This window comes from Zalophus californianus, chromosome 4, assembly GCF_009762305.2.
Source record: "Zalophus californianus isolate mZalCal1 chromosome 4, mZalCal1.pri.v2, whole genome shotgun sequence".
Lineage (NCBI taxonomy): Eukaryota > Metazoa > Chordata > Mammalia > Carnivora > Otariidae > Zalophus > Zalophus californianus.
In genome coordinates this window covers 181,764,129-181,788,881 of record NC_045598.1, presented here as the reverse complement: position 1 = coordinate 181,788,881, position 24,753 = coordinate 181,764,129, and the positions used below count along the sequence as shown (strand labels likewise).

At 48.5% G+C, this 24,753-nt stretch overlaps 1 protein-coding gene across 2 annotated transcripts in view; it reads left to right on the top strand.

The window, feature by feature from the left end:
* The first annotated feature begins 17,865 nt into the window (after window positions 1–17,865).
* KCNQ3 (potassium voltage-gated channel subfamily Q member 3) overlaps window positions 17,866–24,753 on the top strand; it is a 294,635-nt gene continuing 287,747 nt past the window's right edge. Inside the window, exons 1-2 of one of the 2 annotated variants that reach the window (XM_027570195.2) lie at window positions 17,866–18,136; window positions 18,363–18,509. In XM_027570195.2, coding sequence (XP_027425996.1) covers window positions 18,003–18,136; window positions 18,363–18,509 — 281 coding nt within the window. In that variant the 5' untranslated portion in view covers window positions 17,866–18,002. Of the gene's footprint in view, window positions 18,510–24,753 lie in introns of both variants that reach the window. The other variant, XM_027570175.2, reaches the window with a different exon arrangement.

Sequence of the window (24,753 nt, the reverse complement as noted above, 5' to 3'; positions counted from 1 at the left end):
TGCTCACTTGTGAAGCCATGTGCTGAGTCTATGTTGAGCAAGTTGAGTCGGCCAAGAGGTCATGTCCGCTTTAGACGGCCATTTATTTGGGCAAGGTGCAGGGTAGGGTGCTGTCACCGAGGAGCCTGCTATAGACTGGATATTTGTGTCCTCCCCAAATTCACACAGTGAAACCTAATTCCAAACGTGACAGGGATTGGGCGGCGGGGCCTTTGGCGTGTGATTAGGTCATGACAGTGGGGCCTTCATGATGGGATTAGCGCCCTCATATGGGAAACCCCAGGGAGATCCCCGGCCCCTTCCTCCATGTGCGGACTCAGTAAGAAGATAGCCGTTTGTGAACCGGGATGTGGGCCTCACCAGACACGGATTCTGCCAGTGCCTTAATCTTAGACTTCCCGGCCTCCATGATGATGAGAAATGCATTTCTGCTGTGTACCAGTCCACATTATTTTGTTATAGCAGCCGAAATGGACTGACAGCCCCCAAATACATTATTATAAACAAGCCACGTCATAATGTGTCTTTCTCCTATAAGGTTAGAAGCAGCTCAGGGATGATGTGGGAGCCTACTACTAATTCCTGTCCTGCCACCTCAGCATGCAGCTTCCGTCTCATGACCCTACATGGCTGCTCTGGCTCCTGCCATCACGTCAACACTCAAACCAGCAGAAAAAGGGGGGAAAGGGAAGATTCTCTTCCCCTACTCTCTTTCCCTTTCAGATCGTGACCCAGAAAGTGAGCACATCACTTCCGTTCATAACCCATTATCAAGAACTTGATCACATGACCACGTAACTACAAGAGAGGCTGACAAATGTGCTCCTTAGTTGGGTGTCTACATACAGAGATTAACACCCTACCACCATGGAAGAAGGGGAGTATGGTCTCCGCCACTCTGCTCTACCTCCCACTGCCTAAGAAAGTGCAGGGAACTTAGAAGGAACTGAACGGATTTGTATCATGGGTTAATGAAAATATCCTGATAGGTCCTGGGGATATGGAGATGAAATAACGGGGTCTCTTGCACTGAAGGAGCTTTTAGTCGATTCTGGGGCCTAGACAAGTAAAGAGATAAATGCAATGAATTGCTGTGCTGGGGAGATGGCAGCCTGTTTGGGCACAGTTTCAACTGTCACAAAGGGAAAAGGCAGCAAAAATCAACCCAGGGTGAGAGAGGTCAGAAAGACTTCATAGAGGACACTGTTCAGCTGAGTCGGGACAGGTGAGTTTGCTTGGAGAGCCAGGTGAGGAAAGGCGCTCAAGGACAACAGCACAAGTGGAGACGGGGAGTTTGAGATACCACCTGACACGTGCCGGGTCTGGCAGGCACGAGCAGGAGGCTGGAAGAGAGGAATGGTAAGAGAGGGCGCTGGGGTGGGTAGGTGGGGCCAGGTCTGGGGACCTGAGTCTTTACCCCACAGGAAGTGGGGGCCCATTGAGCAGGGGTGGAAGGCAGAGGGGTGTGTGGACACAATTACACTTGTAGTTCTGGATGATCGCCTTGGGCACCCTTAGTGGAGGATGGACTGGCAGTCGGGGACAAGCAAGAGGTAGGAAGCAGAAGCTTCACAGAAGCCCAGTTTTTCTAGGTAAACCCTGATGATTGATGCACGTATAACTTTCAGTAGTCTAATGGACCTTGTAAATAAACCTATTTCCTTTGAAATTAAAGTTGCCGTCGAATGTTCTAACACCGAGACTAAATGATTCTTTTTTTCCTGTCATTGGTTTTTCTTCTAGTAGCCCCATTTCTATGCCCTCTGTTTGCATCGGCCTCTTCTGCTGAAGCCTATAAGCTGATATTTGGGGAAGAGTTGTGTGCCCTTGGCCAGGTCACCTGCCTTCTGCACCTCAGCTGTATCATGAGTGGGCTGGAAGGTCTGAACACCACAGCTCCTTCCAGCCAAAAATTCTCCCTGCTATAGGAAGTCTGTGGCATCTAAACCATTGAAACTCTGCGAAGTAAGGAATGCAAGGATTGCATTGAACAAACTGAGCTCAGAGAGGTTCAGGGGTGTGCCCAAGGCCACCCAGTCCTGAGTAGCAGCAACAGAAGCAGGGACCAGGACATGGCTCCTACTTAGTTCAAGTCTTTCCCCACTAACAGAATCAAGTTTCATGGCCTCAACAAGGATCTTTCGGACCGTCCAGGCTTCGCCGATCCTTCTAGAGCACGTTTACTGGAATGATGCCCCGCTAAGGCTTCTTCCGATTCTGAATTTCCATGATTTATAGGGTTTACCATGAGTATTTCTTGGCCCTTTCTCTGCTGATGCTTATCACACTAGTAATAAACTCACAGCAGTAAACGTTCACCCATTCATTCATTCGTTTATTTAAATAAGAATTTTCTGGTCTCATTATAGGCTTCATAAGCAACCCTTTGAAGGACAGCTAGTCCTCCAGTCTCATAATGCTGGACGTCATGAGAGCGTCCAGCTACAAATAATGAAGTAAAAAACTTGTTTGAATCATGGTGGGCATCTCTGATTATTTCCTTAGGATAATCAGGATAAATTCTAGATTGAAAATACTCTAGATGGTACCTGTTACACCTTCACAGTTAACAAAGCCAAGATATAATCTTGATTTTCTGGCACCCCCCCCATACCACCCACACACACACCCACCCACACACACACCCCCCTTCTGTTTTTTCCTAGTCTTACTCATCAGTCAGTGACATCGCATTATACCCAATTACTTAAATCAAAAACCTCCTGGTTGTCTTCAATATCCTTCTTCTATTCACCCTTAGTTAGCCCATTGCATGTCCTATAGTTCTGCCTGCTGTATAGACCCCAAATGCGTCTATACCGTATCACCTCCACTACCACCTCTAGTATCGCCTCCGCGGTCCAAGCCACCAGCATCTCTCCCAGCACCAGAGGTGGCCCCTCACTCCTTCCTTCCATCTCATCCTCATCTGGGATAGTCCATTCTCTATAAGCCAGCCAGAACAAAAGAAAAATGTTAATCAGTTTGTGTCATAAAATTCTACAATATGCATCACAGAGATTTAAGAAAACATAAAACCCTTTACCCGGGCTCACAAAGACCCCTGCCCACCCTTCTGGCCCCTGTCTCCCAGTCCCAATGCAGTCATTCATTCCCTTACTTCATGTGCAGAGCATCAGTGAGAAACAAAGATGCCTGCTCTCGTGGAGTCCATGGCGGGACCCTACAGAGGATACTAGAGGTGGTCAGGGCTATGGGGAAAGAAAGGTGGAACAGAACCAGGGAGCCGGCAGGGCTTTCAGGATACAATGTTAAGCAGAGCGATCAGGCAACATTTCAGCCATTCTTGTAAGAGGTGGGGGAGTGGTCCACATCAAAGCCTGAGGGGAAGGGCTTTCTAGGCAGGGAGTGTCCTATAGGGCAGCAGAACTCTATAAACTGCTTCTCTTACCTTCTGGATTCTGAAGTCTAGACAGGAAACAACTAAACAAACAAACAAAACTGGGAGGGGCCATATAGTGATGTGTGCTTTCCAGAGACCTAAAATAAGATGATGTGAACGGATGACTGGGGGTTCCTTTGGGTTACTTGTCGCATCTAATCCTTGTCCAGCCTCAGAAGGTGGGTCTTAGGGGCTCAGTGTACCAATAAACCAATGACAGAGGCTTTAATTCATTTGCCAGAGTTCACGCAGCCGATCCCTCTTCTGTGCAGCCCCATGGCACGGCACACACTCTGCCACAGCCCTTATCAGCCATATCCCGATGGCACGCTTAGCCACCTGGCTCTGCTACCGGCTGCCAGCTCTGGGAATGGGGGGACTGCATCTTCCTCGTTCAACACGGAGCCCCCAGCACCTAGCACAGGGACTAACACCGTAAGCTCCCAATCATGTGTGCTAAGGAAACGAATAGACATAGCTGAGCCGGGGTTCAGCTCCTGGTCTAATGGACCCCACATCTGAAGTCCTTCACCACGATATTGTATTGGCCCCAAAGGAATGGGTGGTTTGAAAACTAGTCACAAATTCTTTCACACTCGTCCCCTGAGTCAGGGTTCAAGTCTGAGGGGCTTTTGACTGCTCCAACCGATGGAGTCCATTGGAAGCCATACCGTGTGGCTACTGAGGCTGGGCCACAAACAGCCACGCAGCCTCTGCCTCATCCACTGGAACGTTTGCTGCCCCGTGAGAAGTCTAGCTTTCCTGAGGTGACCATACCGGAGAGGCCCCATGCGGGCAGTGCCCCCAGCTTCCAACCACCCCCAGTGGAGAAGCTATCTCAGAAGTGGATCCTCTCATCCCAAGTGGTCTGGCCCACTGCTCTGAGTCTCCTCTTCTGAGGCCCCAACATCCTGGAGCAGAAACAGACCGGCCCCACTGTGCCCTGTGGGAGTTCCTGACCCACAGAAACCACGAGAGGAATAAAAGCCCCGTTGCTTTGCACCAGTGGTTTGGGGTGATTGGCTACAAAGCAAGAGCTAACTGGAACATGAAGTAAGAGCCTACACTCATATTTACCTGTTTGTCGTGTTTACTGTTGATCTCTCTTACCTGAATATAAGCTTTCCGAGTACAGAATTTTTGCCTCTTTAGCTTATAACTTTTTCTGGTGTCTAGCAGAGGACATGGCCTATAGTAGTTGCTTAATAACCATTTAGGAGATGAATGAATAAGTTTTTAAACATATACACAGAAGAATCAGCTCTCAGCCTTCTTCTGGCCAAAGCAAAGACAGAAGTGCGAGGCTCAGAAGGTTCCCAGGGACTGCCAGATAAAAATCACACTGGATGCTTTGGAAAAGCCTCAGTATTTCTCGCATAATTGACTGCAATCACTTTTTCTTTTTGTCTTATCCTTCTCCATCATTTTCCTAGATAGTGAGGGTTGTTCCATGGTTTAGGTTATGTCTTACCTTGTTCCTTGCCAAGCCTGGAAGATCCTAGAAACTCTTAGGTGCTCCAAACATATTTAGTGAATGAGATCTCCTGCATCCAAAACCCGAGGGCCAAGTTTTATGTCCGTGCAAGTAATACAAAACTAAGCTCTAAATTTGGAAAGGAAAGGATCAGCTAATTAATATGCAATGTCAGCAGCCTCATATATTTTATGGTTCAAAAACAGGACTGCCTGTCCTTTAGCCCAGCAGATTTCCTGTTTGTTATCACATTAGACCTATTCCAAGGCAGATGGAAAATTTGAAGGACATCTCCAGCCATTAAAACTGGCATAAATCTTTCAGTACTGCATATAAATACATAATACTTTCCATTAAGATTTTTTTTGGAATTAGGGTTTACGCAATTTCTTGATTAAGCAGGAGCTCTTTCACCCTGTGGTTCTGCTCCTTTCAGCTGATAACAGGACTCCCCAAACCTATAGTCCTTGGTCTGAATCCCTGTTGATGTAAATCCTGCTTGCAAAGCAGGTTCGGTTCAGAATCCCATACAAAGATCTTTGTTGGTGCTGTCCTTGACCTTCACTTTGCGCATTTTTAACATCCGATAATGACAAGAACAATGGTTCTAGCACCGGTATTTCAGCCTTCTGTGCTCAGAACTTCTGTAATCTTCAGAACGGCTCTGAGAAGTAGTACTAGCATCTCCACTTTATATACGGCAGAATGAAGGCACAGGGTGATTGAACACCTGCCCAAGGTCACAGCAAGGAAGTGTCGGAGCCGGGAATTGAACTTTGTGCTGGTTGGACTCTAGAGCCGGTATTCTGCTGGCTCTGCTGAAAGGGATGGAGGGCAAGCTAGCATGTGTAGAGCTGCCCCACTGTGCCAGGCACTAAAGTAGGCACTAGCCATTTCCTTTGTCATTTCATAGCCACATTATAGAGTACACATTTTTATCCCCATTTCACGTATCAGGAAACTGAGACTGAGTACTATTTAGCAATTTGCTCAAAGTTAAGCAGCTACTAATTAGTGAAGCCAAGATTCACGTTTGGTCTGTGAGATTCCACACACTGCTCTTTTCTCTAAGCAAGAATTTAAATATTAGCTCATGAAAGCTTTTTTTTTTTTTTAAAGATATTATTTGTTTATTTGAGAAAGAGAGAGAAGAGGGAGAAGCAGACTCTCTGATGAGCAGGGAACCTGGCACAGGGCTCAATCCCAGGACCTGGAGGATCATGACCTGAGCTGAAGGCAGATGCTTAACCCACTGAGCCACCCAGGTGCCTCTTATGAAAGCTTTTTATCTGTGGAGCTGACAGTACCTTTGGTGTGGCCCAGCAGAGGGTGAACTAACATGGGAGGCAGAGGTATCCTGTGACCTTGATGAAATAGTTAAACCTCTCTGACTCTCAGCATCCCTGCCTGTAAAATGGACTTGTAACACTCTCCCTCCCTTACCGCCCCCTCAAGACCTTGAGAGGACCAACTTTAGGACTGAATAGAGAAACAAACTGCCTAAACCCTCACTTTACAGATAAAGATGCTGAGGCCCAGATGGGCTGTGCAGCTTCTCCAAGTTGCTTAATGAAATGATGACCAAAACCGTACTAGAACCCCAGTGTATCAGTCAGCTAATGCTTTGTAACAACGGCTGGAGTTCATTGTAAAGTTAAAAACATAATTCTCATGCACATATAAAATGAATACATGTCAAAGGTTTTTATGCAACTCATTAACTAATGAGAGAATCAGTAAGATGTTGAGACCAGTTCAAAGGAGATCTTGAAGAACAGAGGCATGTACAGATAATCAGGAAGGCTGAAATGAATTTTCTAAAAGATGCAAAACAGGTTAATAGTCAACAAGCCATAAAATTTAAGGTTTGGGATTATCTTCTCTATAGGGTACAAATATGTCATATCTCCACAGCACAAAATTCATCTACATTGCTATCAGTTTTCAAGTTAACTTTTGACCCTGCGGAGTGGTAAAATATAAAAGCTCTATAAAAATATAATATGATATATGTAATATATGTAAATATAATATATGGAAAATATAAAAGATGGGAAAAAAAAGATATCTTTTACAGGATATCAGCCAAAGGTATAAATGTTTATAGGTCGGAAAATCCCCAGAGGGCTTTCAGCACTCTACCAAAAGGACTCTAAATAATCTCTCTTGCTGATTTCTAATTTTCCTGATATAGAAAACCACAGAAATTTCAATAGCTTTCAATCATAAGCATTTATTCATCCCTCACGAGTCAGGAGGCTGTGGGATGGCTCTGCTCCACGTGTCTCATTCTGGAGCCCAGGCTGGACGGGGCAGCATCTTTCTGGAGCAAGCTGTTCTCAGAGTGGGGGCCCGGGCACCCAGAGAAGCAAGCACAAACATGTAATATCTCTTAAGGCCTTGCCTGGAAATGGTATTTTTCACTTCTGCCCATATTCCATTAGCCAAAGCAAGTTATATGAACAAGCCCAGCATTAGTGGGAAGTGTAGGGCTCTCATAGATGTGGGGGGTGAATATTTGCTGAACAGTGATCATTCCCCTAATATCCCGTCCATATCAAGTTGTGCTAAGATTTGGAAAAAAAAAAAAAAAGGTGTGGACAGAGAGGCACTATGCAAACACACAGGACCAAGAGTGTTCTAAGTGTAGAGATCAGTTGTGACCACTTGCCCACTTTTCCAGAAGTGAAAGAAAATAGGTTTGGCCAGCAAACGGTTAAGTCTGGGAACGAGTTCATGCTGATGCTTGGTTTCGTGACACAATCTTCCAGCAGTGGCGGGCTCTTGTGGAGATATTTTATGCTCACCTGTGGTGTCAAATGGGTGCTAGCCACTGAAAGTCCGTTGAGGAACACATTTCTTAAATAAGGCACATGTAGGTTTGCAGAAGCATGGCTGGGGGGGGGGTACTGAATGACAGAATAGTCATGGCCATGACGCATGGTTTTACTCAAAGAATTTTGAGAAATATTTTAAGTTAAAAGAAGATAACAGCTCTAATATGGCACGTGCAACAATAAATGGCATATAATGTTTAGCGAATTATTTTAACACGTTGTTTATTCTTGTGTTAGCCACAATAATTAACAGAAAGAAACACCTTATGGTCAACAACCAAAGATGAAGAAGGACAACCATTTGGGGTACCACCCAAGGAGAAAGTTTGACAGCAGGGTGGGAATAACAGATTCATAGAACTGGGAACCTCCTCCTGGAGTAGGGCTGTGTCCAAATATGGCCTCGATGAAACCTAGGAGATGGGGAACAGGTTGGGGTCCAAGGTCTCCTCCTCTTAATTCCATTTTTCCTCCTCTTCCTCATCACCATGGTCACAGGCCCACTTGCTGCTACCATTTATGAATTGCCCCCTCTGGTGGCAGGTCCCATGCACTACATTTTCCAGAAGCTCCATGCCTGCTCCCCAAGGACACAAGGGTTTGCAAACCCCAGCTGGAACTTGCACTTAGGTGAGGTGGTTTGATAAAATTTGCAGGATACTTAACACCAATTTAAAAGGGACCCGTAAGTCAACACACTAGGCTGTTCTTCCTTTGAGGAAGAAGGTTGATGTATTCTTTGCAGTTTTTCTTCATCAATTTGTAGCATCACAAGAAAAGTCGAAACAATGAAATGCTACATAAGGTAATGTTGTACATGTATTAAATGAGCTCATCTTTCTGTAAGCTTCTGAGGAGGTTATCATTATGACTATAAGATTTAATATATCAGGCAGAGATAGTAAAAATGGAAAGTCAGGTTCAAAGAGATTAACAATGGGCCAGACGGCAATAATAGTGTGACCCCCAAGGGCACTCAGGTGGCTCAGTCGGTTAAGCATCCCGCTCTTGATTTCAGCTCAGGTCGTGATCTCAGGTCATGAGATCGAGCCCCGTCCAGGCTCTGCACTCAGAGCGGAGTCTGCTTGGGATTCTCTCCCCCTCTCCCTCCGTTCCTCCCACCCCTCTAATATAATTAAATAGAATCTTTTAAAAAATAACGTGGCCCCCAAATCTACCTGTAATGTGATATTAAGTCCTTTGGGTCTCTAGTGTTAGCTGTTAACCTCACCATCACCCTGTGAAGAAAATGTTAGTAACATCTCCATTTTCCTGAAGGGGAAACTGAGTCTAAGAGAACTGACATACCTTGCCCAAGGCCACTTGGCCACAGTGTGCCAATGCTGGGACCAAAACCTAGATCCTGCAACGCATAACCCTGGGCTATCACTGCCCTCCTATGAAACGCCGGAATGGGAACATCTTTTGATATTTTCACATTCCCTGAGGAAAATTTCATCTCGTCATGAAGAATTTTCCAATAATGGAGACACGAACTTCTGGGCTTTAGAGAAAAACCTGGGTTTGAGTTTTCGCTCAGTTACTGTTCTTTGGTTTACATACACTCCACATACATCCATACATCCACATTTGGGCAATCCACATACATTCTTTTTAAAAAGATTTATTTATTTATTTATTTGAGCAGGAGAAAGAGAGAGCATGAATGGGAGGGGAAGAGAGAGAGGGAGAGGGAGAATCTCAAGCCGACTCCATGCTGAGCACGAAGCCTGACACAGGGCTCAATCTCACAGTCCCGAGATCTCAACTGAGCTGAAACCAACAGACTCAGCCCACTGTGCCACCCAGGTGCCCCGATCCACAGACATTCTTAAAGGTACATTTGTGTAGAACCTACTTCATTGGGTGGTTGTGACAGCTGAACGAGGCAGAGAAGGAAAGGTGCTCACAGCAATGGGATCCCTTGGAAGACAATTTGCCAGAGATATTCAAGCAGAGACCAAAGAATGTGGCTATAGATTGAAACAGATTAACATTGTTAACATGCTACGTTCATGATCCCTTAGTGGAATGCGAAGTCCTTGTGGTGGGTTCATGTTATGGGCCAAATTGTGTCTCCCGCCAAACTTGTATGTGACTCTCTAACCTCCAGTCCCTCCAGATGTGACTGTATTTGGAAATAGGACCTTTCAACAGGTGATTTAGTTAAAATGAAGATGTTCGAGTGGCCCTAGTCCAATCTTACTGGTGTCCCCGAAGAGGAGATTTGGACACATAGATGCCAGGGTACGCACACACAGAGGAAAACCATGTGAAGACACAGTGAGAAGCCAAGAAGAGCGGCCTCAGGAGAAACCAGCCCTGCCAACAACTTGGTCTCGGACTTCCAACTTTCAGGACTGTGAGAAAATGAGTTTCTGCTGTTTAAGCCACCCCATCTGTGGGGTTTAGTGATGGTAGTGCTAGCAAACTAATACAGGTTGAAATCAGTATTTTATAAAATATGGAACTGCACATATCAGAAGCACTATTTTAGTTATATGTCTTATCGTATTATGTGGGCTGGGCTGGGATGTAAAATGGCACTCACCAAAGGTGGAACAACATTGGATTTGACACTCAAAACTTCTCTTCTAATTTGGACGTCATATTAATTATGACGATAATTAGCATGTTAGTATTCACAGCATAGCAGTTAGCATGCAGTAAGTGCTTCTAAGTGCCAAAGGTTTGCAAATGTTAACTCCTTTACTCCTGTAACATCCCTTCAAGGTAATTGTTATTCCTATTTTACGGGTGAGGCTGAGACTGGTTATTTAAACTGTCCAGGGTCAAATACTTAACATTTTTCAGAGACAGGAATCTTGCCCAAAGCAGGCTCTCTCAAAATAGGCTTTCCCTATTCAGTATCATTGTGCAGCTACCCATAATTCTCTGCCCAGTTACTTAGCACCCAGGCATCAGCTTCCCCTCTGCAAAGAATTCAGTGATGGAAATTAGGAAGACCTTGGACTAATAGGCTCTGTGCATGTGATTGGCTAAGGGTACAATGGGCCTTTGATGATTGCAGTAAGAACACTGAGCACTTCTCCAGTTGGCATGGAGCTTTTCTTGTTGTCACTAAGGTAAACGGAGCATCGCGATGTATGTGGGGGCGGGTAATGAGGCAAAAAGGTCTAGTCCTTCAGGACTGGAAGGAGGTGAGAAAATGGTCCTGGCAGTCCTTGGATGAAGACACCGTGAATAGTGTCTTTGCCCACAGCATCCAGCCCTCCTGCGCAAGCAGGCTCCAGGCCAGATGCTCTTGAAAGCAGGTACAGGGGCTCATTAGCAGGGAAATGGCAGTGGGTAATTGGAATATGTAAATGGCATGGGCAAACAGGGTGTTTTAACAATCAAGACCCAGAGAGAAGGCGCTTAATTTGGTAGAGAGAAAGGAACAGACTGCCCAGGGAGCCAATTACTGGAGCCACAGGATGGATGCTCAGCTTCGGGGACCCACAGTCAGAATGCAGGGAGGCTGGGACATTGGGTGCATTTGTTTCCACCGCTAAAATGCCAAGTGACCCATGACCCAGCCCTGCCTTTTTTTTTTTTTCAGATACCAATTATTGGGGACTCTCTTTCCTAAATACCTCTGACCATCATCCTCTCTCGTCTCCAGGCTCTGCCACCACTTTCCTTCTGGACCTCAACATTCAAGTTGGGCAATGTCTTATAGCTGTTCTCATCGAATTTGTTTCTCCCGCTCTCAATCTGCAACCTACTGAGTCATCACAAAGACCTTTCTGAAACCACTTGGGACACATCATTGTATGCTTAAAGCACCTCATGGTCCCCAAGTTCATAAGCCCGGCACCTAGGCAAGCCTGCCCCACGTGGCCCCTGTTCCATTCATGCTTGCCTCCAGACATCTTGCCCCAGAAACCCCATGCTTTGTCTTGACCCCGAGCCTTTGCTTGTGCTGAGCCTCCCACCTGGCACAGCATTCTCCGAAAGTAACACATCTCAGTGGCTAAAAGCACAGACTCCAAATAACCTGGGCTTGAATCCTGGGACCATTATTTCTCAGTCATGTGACCTTGAGCAGGGCACTTAGGCTTTCCAAGTGTCACTTTATCATGGTTAATACAGAGAACAATAACCATAATGCCTAGCTCATAACTTTGTTGCTAGGATTAAATGAGATCATCTATATAAAGCACTTAGCTCAGTGCCAGGCACATAGTAAGCACTCAGTAAATGTAAGTAATGATGATGAATGAATATCTATCATGAGTCAGTTCCTTGAAATGCAATGATGATACAGAAATGAGTAAACTGATTTGCATTGTTTATCTCATCTTTTCTACTAAATATGGAATTAATTATTCAATTTTCTTTCATTCCCCCTCCTGTTTCCCACAGACAGAGTAACTCATGAAACAGGCAGTTAGCAAATGCTTGCTGGAAGGATGAATGAATTAATTAATTAATGGATGAATTGAATATTTTACCCTGCAATACAGGTGCCCCCCACTATCTGAAAGTAGATTGTTCCTATGAAACCATTTGTAAGCCAAAACGGTATAGAGCTAAGAAGCAATTAATTTATATAGAAATTTTTTTAGTGTTTCTAGACCCTGAAAAAAAAACTCTCTTAGGCTTTTCTGATACCTTAGGATACATTTTGCTAACGGATGCACAAAATAAATGGAGATAAAGCACAGATGTTCATAGACATAGTTCAAAGCTCTGTCACTTTGATGTCCGGATGCTGAGTGTAGTTCCCAGGGAAGGAGCTGGGGGGCGCCACTCTTCCTGCTTGGGGTGCTTACTGCCTCTATCATGGCTCACTGCTAAGCAAACATAGAGTGGTAAAGTCCCTCCCTTCCTTCCTTCCTTCCTTCCTTCCTTCCTTCCTTCCTTCCTTCCTTCCTTCCTTCCTTCCTTCCTTCCTTCCTTCCTTCCTTCCTTCCTCCCTCCCTCCCTTCCTCCCTCCCTCCCTTCCTTCCTCTTTCTTTCTAGAAGCAAAATTCTCTTCTGATTTCTTTCAGTTAGTGAAAACAGGTCCTCATGTAGGTCTTTTATAAAAGTGAAGTGGCATCACATACACTTTTGGAAAGCTGGGGATACCTGTATAATTAGTCCAAAGAAAAGGAAAAAAATGATATTCGAGAAACACCCAAAATAAATGTAAAGGTTAACATAAGAATTGCAAATGCGAGGCAGGGAAAAGAAACACTTTTTCCAACTGAGAACAATCTAAGTGAAGTCCTTTAATTATTGCCATCTGGAGTGAAGGTGAGTGCCATTTGGCTCAGAGCTCATTCATTCCCCATCATTCCTGACTTGAGCTGCCTTCCACGGTCATATGTCCAGACTCCTTCGAGTAATGTAGTAAATGTACACAGTACATCACACACTGCAAAGCTCTACCTCAAAATGGATCCCTGAATGGTGTTCAGACCAAGTCGGAGGTAAGGAGGTTGGGAAACATTAGCCCACTTTATTGATAAGGAAACAGTCTAGGTAGGAATCCAGCAACTTGCCCAAGGTCACTAAGCTCAAAGTCACAGAGCCAGGACTAGAATTTGAATCAGGGTCTAAATTCCATAGCTTAGGCTGACCTCATCCTTTGGGTGATGTGTGCAAGGGTGTCCTTTTGCCTGTCTCTCCTTATTCATTTCTGGGAGGGTTTCTCACCTGCAAGGGATCAAGGTCCATGTGTCCTACCGTTGAGTGATATGAAGTCCAGGAAAAGGAAAGCAAAGCAAAAGCATGGAGGGAGGATACAGGGCAGCACCTCTGAGGATTTGCTGTAGTTAAGTTTTCAAGAATAAAGAATACATAGAGGGGATCCTTCCTTTCCAAATATATGTGCTTTGGGCTTGAATGGTTATAAGACCCAAACTGGGGTTTGCCTGGTCTCCTCCCAAAAGGCAAGGGGTGTCTGTCTGTCTCCTTGGATGCAAAGACCTGTCTCACTGGCTCCTCCCAGAGGTAGATTTATAACCAGGAGCACAGCAAGCATTTGGAGGATATGTTATTTGGTCAGAAGCAGTTTTCTGGAATCCTGTGATAGTGAGGCATTCTTGAGTCCAGGGATGGTGACGTTGCAGAAGCATGATGGGCAGGGGAGGCAATTTTGTATCCAGGAGATGTGTCTGTTCTACCTGAGACACATCCCCCCAAGCCCAACCATGACTGCAAGGCCCAATGTAATCAGCCTGCCACTAGGTGGCTGGCTGAACCACTGGGGAAGGTGCCATACTGGAGGCTCAGCGTTGGTCTTCTCCTCAGGTCAGGCATGCTGCAGTTTTGGCAATTGTCACCACCAGACTATTAACAGAAGGTACTTCTGGGTAACCAGATGACAAATTATTGTTGCTGCCTTTTTGCTGCTTTGTATTTCATAATAACTACGAGGCACTTCTTGTGCAACAAATAATAAAAGCAAATTTAAACATGGTCCAAGACAGTCATTTATGTGTTTTGGGGAACAGGGTGGGGGGGCAGGGCCCCTGTTAACTTGTGCCAATGAACCTGAGATTCTGTCCTGCTCCTTTGACTACAGAAATCGTCCCTGGAGCATCATCTCTCGGCAAGCACGTTTCTGTTCATCTCATCCCTGGAGGCTTACACCCCGGGGGAAGCAGGATGTACAGAGGAAAGAACTCAGGCTCAGAGAAAGTCTTTTGGCCTCTCTCTCCTTCCTCAGTCCCAGGAAGGCTCCCCACCTGCAGGAGGGAAGGAGTTCATTGGCGATGAAGACCAGTGAAAGGGGAAACAAATCAAAGGCATAGGGGAGGGGCATCAGGTGGCAAATCTGAAGACTAGGAATTGGTTGGGTTTTCAAGTTCACACACTGAGGTTATGCAGAGCTGGGATGGAAACCAGCAGTGGAATGCCCTGTTGTTTGTACCAGGGCCCCCAGTCTGGCCCTTATGGATACTGTGTTCCTGAATTCTGTCATGGTACCCACAGCCGGTTTGTACCTGAGGTTCTCAGGGACGTTAAGCCTCAAAGAAGATTCCTTTCAATGGAATATAGAACATTTGATTTCGGTTAGCCGGAATCTGTGCTATGGAGTGTCGAGATTACGTAGTCCCCCAAATGGCACTGAGAGTGCCTCCCGTCTTTCGTGACATTTCCAAGCCTCCTATCTGAACAACACTCTGCATTGGATTATAAAACCATTAAGCAAATCAGTTTCCAAACTACATGACAGTTTCCCTATCATTGGATTTAACTGGATCAGAGGGTTGATTTGATATTGACTTTACCTCACGTTTTATGGGAGGCATGAACATAGCCCCTACACTTGATCTTAAAACATTAATATTTGACAGTCTGCAGCTCTCATCAAAATAGAAGTCTCCTCACGTGCCAGAGGATCCAAACTGTTATTCTGAAAATCTGAACTTTTGATTAATTGAACAGTAATGATGTCTTCTTTCTATGGGGTCCTTGACTAGTCTCCTTTGATGCTTATCTGGTGAGTCTTTTTATTTTAAGTTCTGTCAAAATGGTTTTATTTTTTGTCACCATGTTACTTGAGTTGCAATGAGTACTAAGACTTTCCAAGAATAAAGATTTTCACAGTGGTAAAAGACAAAACCCCAAATCCCATATGCAAACATAGAGCCAATGCTTCATTGTGAGCCAAGCATTGTTCTGGGGCTTTACGTTCTACCTTCACTTATTCGTCATTCATTCATGAATAGGTATTGAGAGCCTACAGAACAGCAAGCATCCTTCTAGGCTTCAGGGATAGAACCCTGAGACCCTGCTCCTGCTTAGTGAGATAGTAGTAAACAAAACGCAGCTTGGGTCATTTTAGGCGGTGATAAAGGTAACCAATAAATAAAACAGGAAGGGATTGAGGGCGACTTTAGAAAAGAGGCTCAAACAAGAAGGATGGAATTGTTCCTTAGGCAGTTGGGATAGGAATGCGATGGAAAGCTCAGGCACCTGCGCAGAGTGTGCTGGGGGTGGAGGGTGAACAGATGTTCAGGAGCACGCTTGGTCGGCCGGGGGCGGGGGGTGGCAGCTTCCATTTGGAGCTTCTCTCACCGAGGCTAGTCCCTTTCTCTGCACTTTTTCTTTCTCCTTTCCAGAGTTTGCACTGACTGGTTACTTACCAGCCTCCAACTAACTCACTGCTGAGCCTCATTCTCTACATGAACATTTGTGGGGGTCCTACTGTGTGTGCAGTCACATGTCCATAAACCAGTTCATGCAACGTTCACAAAGTGAATCCCACAGCGCTCTGACCGATGAATAATCTTTCTCAGTCAGGTTGTGGCTCTCATTCTATATTCAGGTCCCATATTAGAGTCACTTTCTGGACAAACTATTCTGTAGCTTTAAGTGGTTTATTTTTGTGCCTACACAACACTGTTTAATGATTTCAGCCTGGGTACAGTTTAACTCCTTTCTCAAAACTACCCTTATTGGTTGAGATTTCTGAGGTCCTCCCCTCTGGCATTCATTCACACAGACGCTCCTCCTTCCTCCCCATTCCCACACTCAAACTTCCTTCCTTCTCTCCTCCGCACCCCCTCTCACCCCCCACTGCTTTCTCTCCAAATCTTTCTCCTCCCCCATCCCACCTCCCCTCTCGCCCCATCTCCTCCCCTTCTCGCTAACTCCTTCAGGCAACCCAGAGCTGGCATTCCTTTGCAGGCCTTCCGGTGGCTCTTACACACTAGGGATGAATGCTTGACTTGGCCTTGCTCATAGACCCTCCCCTCTGCCCAAGACAAGCCTGGAGAGAGTGGGAAGTGAAGGAGGCTCCAGGTACCAGGGGGCAGCAGGATCTCTGTAATGGTGGTGGCCACGTGGGAGGGAGCTGAGAGGTTCAAAGTGCAGGGGACCCTCATCGCCCTCTGCCAGTGATTTAATGTGATCTAGTCCCTCCCTAACAGTGGCCTCCCCTTCTTCTGCTTTCCCCTGACTCAGTGCGCTCGAGTCATGCTTCACGTTTGCGCTTACTGTTCTGCTGCCTGGAAGGCTCTTCCTGACATTTACATAGTTGCCCCAGCTTGTCACTTAGGTCTCACCCCAAAATGTCACCTCCACAAAGAGGCCCTCCAGGACCAGCCAATGTAAAGAAATTCCCCACTTCTAGCACATTTTCTAACTATTTTGTTTCCTCAAAGCATCCACCAATCTTGGCAATTACACTATTGATGTTTGTTTTCCATTATTGTCTTCCATCTTTCCAGAATGCAAGCTTTATGAGTGCAGGGATCTGGTATGCTCAGGTCGGAGAACACTGCCCCTCTCAGTAGAAGCTCACTCACTTGGGCTTTAGTAATTGAATGCATGAACAGAGACTCAGGCAAGAGAGGGAATGACTTGCTAGAGCCCAGGTTAAGAGCCAAGCCAATTCTGTGAGTTCTTTCTATTCCTTCAAACCTCTGTTCGCCTGAGCCCGCAAGGGCCAAGGGCCAAGGGAGGTGAGGGCTGCACTATCCACCATGAACCAGAAAGCAAACAGGGAGCCACCCAGAGTGTGTGGGCTCACGGCGCGCTGGGCCTTGGCCAACCCAGCAACTTGGATTTTACTTCCAAAGCCAAGAAGCAGGGTTGGGAGGTGACCAGAGAACATAAAGCTGCAGCGGTCAGGCCAATGCCGAAGGTCGACAGACGAACCCCCCCCCGCCCCGCCGCCTCAGTCCCTCCCCGCCTTCCCCCCTTTGCCCCCGCGCCCAGCCGGGGGAAAGCCCTAACGCCCACGGGGGCGAGGGCAGCCCCGCTTGGCGGCCTCGGAGCAGACGGCCCGCGGGGCGCGCGGGGGTGGGGGGCGGCGGGGGGGGGGGCGGGGCGCCGCGGGGGCCTCCCGCCTCGACGGGGCGGGACAATGGGGCCCCACCCCGGCGAGGGAGGGGGGCGGCGGCGTGCGCTCGGCCCGCGGCGCGCTGGCTCGCGGCGGCTGCTGCGGGGCTGAGGCTGGAGCGGGCGGGGAGGGGCGCGGGGTGGGGGGGGAGCGCGGAGGAGGGCGGAGGCGGCGGCGGCGCGTGTGGCTGGCGGGCGGGCGGGCGGTTGGCACCGGGCTTGTAAATAAACTGCGATGCTGTCTCGGGCTCGCCGGCCCGGGTGCCGCCGCCGCCGCCGCCGCCCCGGAGCGCCGGTGCCAGGCTCCCGCCGCCGCGCGCCCTAGCGCCTCCGCGCCAGCCTCGCGCGCCCTCGCCCGCTCCCCGCAGTCCCCGGCCCGCGCCCCTCGGGGTCCCGCGGCTGACCCGCGCGAGATGTGACCCCTTCCCGCTGCCCGGCCTCCCCTGCCCCCCGGGGGGCCCGCCTTTGCTTGCTTTTGGGGGGGGTGGGGAGCGGCGCGCGGATCATGGCATTGGAGTTCCCGGGCTTGCAGCCGCCGCCGCCGCCACATCCACGCACCCCGAGCGCCCCTTCTTCCCGGAGCAGCAGCGGAGAAGGCGAAGCGGCCGGCGGGGGCGAGGCAGATGGGGCTCAAGGCGCGCAGGGCGGCGGGGGCGGCTGGCAGCGGCGGCGACGGGGGCGGCGGCGGCGGCGGCGGGGCCGCTAACCCGGCCGGGGGGGACGCGGCGGTGGCCGGCGACGAGGAGCGGAAAGTGGGGCTGGCGCCGGGCGACGTGGAGCAAGTCACCTTGGCGCTCGGGGCCGGAGCTGACAAAGACGGGACTCTGCTGCTGGAGGGCGGCGGCCGCGACGAGGGGCTGCGGAGGACCCCGCAGGGCATCGGCCTCCTGGCCAAGACCCCCCTGAGCCGCCCTGTCAAGAGGAACAACGCCAAGTACCGGCGCATCCAAACTTTGATCTACGACGCCCTCGAGAGACCGCGGGGCTGGGCGCTGCTCTACCACGCGCTCGTGTGAGTACCCAGCCGCTCGGCGGCGCAGGTTGGGGCTCGGGGTGGGGGCTGGAGCCAGGACGGCTGTGGGGCCTTAAAGCCCAGGGGCGCCCGTCGGCTGAGGTGGAGACCACTCTGTCCTCCGTGTTTCTCCGCTGTGTGTGTCCGTATGTCTGTGAGCCACTCTCTGGGTGTTGGACACCAGGGCTTCAAAGATCCAAGCGTGGTTCCCCAGCTAATTTGGAGATTGGATTGGCGTGTTTGTGCGCGCGCGGGTGCGCATTTATGGCACCTTCTCCGGATGTTGGTATTGAAGCTTAAAAGAATGATGTGGTTTTTCCAATTAACGTGGAGGATGAACAGGATAAAGCGGATTCCTCCCATAAACTCTGTGTTTCTGCTTGGGGTGGGTCCCTTCTCCTGGGATCGCTACTGAGTTTAGATGATGCATCCTGGAGTTAGGGATGGGAGTGGTACACTGCCCATAGTGGTGTGAGTGTGTGTGTGTGTGCGTGTGCGTGTGTGTGTGTGCACGAGCGCGCGCATGAGCGCGGGTATCAGTTGCTTGCTTATGCTACCCTTCTTAGGGCTCCATCCTGGTATAGAACCTGCTGTTGCCCTAGTTGGGGGCTTGGACTGGTCAAAATGTGCATCTTTGGATTATTTTTATGGAAGTTAATGAGCAGGAGAGAGAATATAAGAGAATGAGAATATCTCAGGCCCCAGCCTAGACAGAGGAGCTGGGGCTTAACAGTGCCAGGAGATCAGGTCCGGGGCTTATTTTGGCTGAGGTACCTCCATGATTTGGTCCTGATATCCCCTCAACATCAACTGCTGTCCCCTTCTCTCACTTTGGCTGGACAAGGTTGCCGGCCATGTGATGGGGCCTGGGCTGGAGGTTTGACCCCAGGCACCCTTCCTCTAGAAAGCATCTCCTTGCTAATCAGGATGAACATGCGTTGCCAGGCAAGGAAGATGGAACTCCCTTCTGCACTGACACTCGGGATAGGAAGTCTTCTTGCACTTGGGGGAGTTGGGGGGGAGGATGGTAGTGGTGACTTCTCACCCAAGAGACAAAATCAGAGCTGTCAGGCTACACCCCAGGGCCGGCAGGGCATTTCCAGTTGCCCCTTGCCTCCTGTCTGTGGCTTAGTCATTCTGATGGCTGCTTCTTGGGAAGCTCTGCGTTCTCAGGGTTTGGGCGGGGAATTGGCCGTAACTTTGGCCCTTCCTGTGCCTTTAGTAGTGGATATTCCTCTGTGTCCTCCTCCAGCCGACCCACGACTGTTGTGGTCCCAGGGAGTTCAGGGATCCTTGGAGTTGCTACCTGCCAATCATCTTTGGTTGCAATGGCTTTTCCAGGTTTGGCCACCAGGTGGGGGCGTCTGCCCAGGACCTCAGACTTGGCAACAGGTTTCTTCTGAGGTTACAGAAGCCTGGAGAGGGTGCCTCCCTGAAGCTGAGGAACTGGCAGGAGGGAGGGGGGCATCCAGCCAGGAACATGGATTCCTGATGGTCCAGCCTCCGGCATCCACTTCTGCCTGAATTTGCAGGTGTTCGTGGCTGGGAAGAAGGCCTAGCAAGGGTTATTCTTCCAGTTGCTTTCTTCAGGTGGTAAAAAGGGATGAAAAATATATTCATCTCTGTTTCTAGCACTGTGTTTAGTTCAAATGAACTGAAGGGGGTTCAGTTAAATTGATTGATTAGTTAAATTGAAACTGGAATGTGATAGTAAAAAAAGGCTCGGGTCTGAGTGCACCCGTACATACAGAGACTCAACATGTCCTTTTGCATGTAAATGGCGTTCACCATTTATTGGCTGACTTCCAAACCTGGGGTTTCACTGCGGTTTGTGGGGTCCCTCTTTCTTCGCCTCCCGCCATTCCCAGCCAACACCCCTGCCCTGCCTGCCTTACCCCTGGGGGAAGGATGGCTAAGGCCTGTTGTTGACAGAGCCTCGATTTTATCCTTCTTTCGAGTTATTCCTTCGCGCAGAAGCAGGTTTGAGAATGCCCAAACCTGTAGCCTTGTTTCCCAGAGAGGACCAGGAAAATGTGGGAGCGTGGCATAAGGAAGAGGTGAAGACCTAGCCAGATGCTTTCAGACATGACAATCATTTATTTCATTGAACTCTCTCCAGGATTTTATGAGGTGGGAATTACTGTCTACATATTAGAGATGAGAGTAAGGAAACTTCAATGAAACCCCTTGTCCAAGATCACACAGCTGCTGTCCTGGCTGCTCACATCTGAATGCAGCGGGTCAACTGTGTTTCTGGGCTGGATCCCAGTTCTGACCCTCTGCCAACAGTTGCAGGGCTCTGAGTGTTTCACTGGGCATCACTGGGTACCCCCTGCCTCATTGATCACACAGGGCTCGTAAGAACACCTCTGCCTTCACTTGCTAGCTCACAGCTGTTAATGGCTAGAAATGGGGTTTGGAAACAAAACAGGGGCTAGTCGGAACCCGGGGAAGCATGGTGTTCGGGAAATGGGGAGTGGGCGAAGGCGGTGGTGGGATTGCAGGTTCTGATTCATTGGGAATTATACAGGAAACCGTGTTGGGTTGGGTGTGAGCTCCTAATACTGAAGCATACCCAGTCAGTGGATGCACTGTGCATCCCTCCTTCAGCTTAGCAGGAAGTGCAGTCAAGTGAACAAATTGAACTTTTCATTGATGATTCAGGATTTTGCAAGGCACTGTAATTCGTGCTTCGAAGCATCCATTATCCTGTTCTGGGCTGTAGCTAATGGCATAAGGGGGCCAGGAAATTGGGCTGACCGTGGGTTCACAGTCTAGTGCGTGCTTTTATTTTATTTTTTTTTAATGAATCGGACCCATGAGATGCGATCCGCCCCCCCACACCGATCCTGTCCTGAAGGTAGAATACAGCAATCGTGGAGACCAAAGACCCCCACCCTACCTAACCCTGCTCCCTTCGCCTTAAATGCTCATCCCTATTTTTTCCTGGCTACTCACTTTCACCTTGGCCCAGCTCTGGTGTGGTTTCCTCTGGGAAGCTTTTCTCTGACCTCGCCACCCCCTCCCCAGGTTGAGCTAGAATTGCCCTCCTCTGCAATGTCCCTAGCTGTAGGATTTTGCACATTATATTAGATTGATCTGCTTGCTCGTCTCTGCCATTGAACCGAGAGCTGCTTGGGAATAGGGCCATGGTGTTCTTTGGTGTTCTGTTTCCGGCAGGCTGTGGGGTCCGTGGTGGTTACCCGATAAGCACTGACTGACTGGGTGAGTGAAAGAATACTCTCAGACTCACTGAGACTTTGCTGTGCATGGTTTTAATGTTATCACCACCATCAGCACCACAACAAATAGGCACGGTCAGCATATAGGATTTTAGTGAAAAGAATCGCTGGCAGAAGTCTTAAAATGGACTAAGGGGAGGAGGGGACGGGGTGGGAGACCATGCTTTGACCCCAGCGAGGCTGATCCCTTCTCTGCTTCCTGAGCCTGAAGGGATCCTGCTGTTGTGGAGAAAGTGCTGGACTTGGAGCTCCCATCTGGACCACCTGAGGTCTTTACGATTTTGCAGGGCCTGGAGGTTGGGATTGGCCCCTGTCACAGGGTGGTGCTCAGGTTTAAAGTGTATGAATGAAATTAGCCCAGCACCAGGCACTGAATATTCATTGGCTGATTCTGAATAGGGGTCTCCTTGAAAGCGCATACCACTGTGATGCTCTGACATTGTCCCAGGACTCCCCTTCCTTAGCCTGTCAGCAGAGAGATGCTGGCTTCTTCTTGGTGCTGTTGTTGGATGGACTCTCTGCACAAGCCTTCTGCAGCTCTCACCACCTCCCTGCAGCCATCACACACTCACCTGTTGACGGACCAAGGGGACATGGCCACAGGAAATACCGCCCGTTTGCACTGGGCGGTGGACTGGCCCCTGGGGACCAGGTTGGGGGGGGCAGGCAAGGCTGAGAGGTGGGGTCCAAGGACCCAGCAGCTGCTCTGGAATGTAAGGGCTTGGCTGGTGGTCTTAGCCTATTGACTGAAAGATCTATAGTCCCTCTTTTTAGAGGTTGATCAGTATTACATGTTCTTTCTCCATTCATCTGTTAATGGACATGTAGCTCATTTGTACATATTGGCTATCATGAATAGTATTTCAGTGAACCTGGAAGTGCTAATATCTCTGAGATCCCAATTTCAATTCTTTTGGATACATATTCAGAGGTGAGATGGCTGCATCATATGGTAGCTCTATTTTTAATATTTGAGGAACCTCCATAGGGTTTTCCGTTGTTTCCCACATTCCAATGTTTCCACCATTTTGCATTCCTGTCCACAGCGTGCAAGGTTTGCAGTTTCTCCCCATCCTCACCAACACTGTTTCTCTTGGTTTTGATTTTGTTTCCGTTTTTGTCTTTTTTTTTTTTTTTTTTTTTTGATAATAGCTGTCCTGACAGGTGTGAGGTGCGGTATCATTGTGACAATCTTTATTCAGGTGTAAGAGCATGGTCTTTGGAGTAAGACCCAGGTTTAATCCAATCTGCTCTTTTCTGGCTGTGTGACCTGGAGCAATTTGCTCACTTTCCTGGATTTCAGTTTCTTTATTTCTGATATGGAGATAGGCCTACCTCCCAGGGTTGTTGTGAAATTTAATTGAGGTGATGATATACAATACCTAAACATTGCCTTGTGTTGGTTTGCAGCCTTGGGCGTTCCCCGGGTTAAATCTGAAACTGGCCCCCTCTGCAGACAGAGGGCAAGGGGAAAGGGAGGTAAGAGGCCAGCCACTCCAGATCCCTAAGTGGCAGGTTTCATAAGCTAGGGGACTTATATGCGAGGCTTGTCGTGGACGGTGAAAGATGAGCAGGTCTTCCCACCCACTCTCCAGAATCTTAAAGGTTTTCAGAGAGTCCTTAATGGGGTTCGGTCACATACACAATACAGACGGGGTCAGCAGCACCTTACTCTCAAGGTTGCATCTTTGGAACAGCTCCCACTGTGGGAACGGTGGACGAGGGAGTGCACCGTCCAAGAACGGGGGAGGTGGTGAGGTCCAACTCGAGGGTCACCCTGCGGTCACGCCCTCTCATTGACCTCCCCCAACACACTGAAGATAGTCAGTGAATATTGTTTCTTTGTTGCTTCTCCGCTCAATCCTATTTTAATCTGCCTTCCTCTGGCCCTTCTCATCAAACCCAGGCCCCTCTCCCCTCTCTAATAACCTTGTTTTATTTTCTTTTCCTTTTCCGAACTCCTTGCCTTATTCCTGGCTTTTGTTTTTTATGATGCTTGCAAACCACTGGAATCGGATGAAGAAGTCAAGGAAGGGGTTGATCACAATCGCCCACAGTAGCAGGTGTCTGGACCCCGGTGAGGCGGTGCGCTGGGAGGGTCTGTGACCCCAGGTGCCCGGTATCTCACTGTCCAGGAACCAGGCTCAGGCAGGTGGCCATTGGTGCTGGAAGGGAGGGTACATTTTCTCTCCTTTACAACTGAAAACAGGTTCTGAAAAGTTACGTGATTTGTCCAGATGCTTGGAGCTACCTAAGTGGTAGAGCTGGGACCCTGCATGAGTGTCCCACCTCTGTCACTGTCTTCATCATGTCACTGTTGTCCCCAATGGCAGATGATGCGGAAGAAAGGTAACAGAGACGGAAACTCTACCTTCCTGGGTCAGGCGCTTTGTACAGCTGCTTTTCTGAAAAGTCCCCAGGGGAGGGGAGCCTGGCTGGCCCAGTCAGTAGAACCTGAGACTGTTGATCTCAGGGGCCTGAGTTTGAGCCCCATGTTTGGCGTAGAGCTTACTTTGAAAAAAAAAATCCCCAGAGGAAAGCAGATCGGCTGGTCTGCAGGCTTTGTACACGTGGAGTAACAGTAAGATGTTTCAAACTTTGATATACATGTGAATCACCTAGGCAAGAAGGGACGTTAAGGAAAATCTGGCAGACATTTCTTCAACCAGTCACTGAACTTGTGCATAATTAATACAATGGACCCTACCCTCCTCTGGAATAATTCAGTGGAAATGAGCAACATACCTGCAGTCGTGCCTAAAATGACCTGAATACAATCATGAAGAAATAATAAACAAATTCACATTGTGGGAAAGATGTCTGGCACAGTCTCTTCCAAAGGGTCCCTGTCGGAAAAACAAATAAGGACAACTGTCTCAGTTAAAGGAGCTCAAAGAGATATGACAGCCAAATGCAGTGCATGCACATAAACAAGTGGGACCACATCAAGCTAAAACACTTCTGCACAGAAAAGAAGCAGTCAGAATGGAAAGGCATCCTGC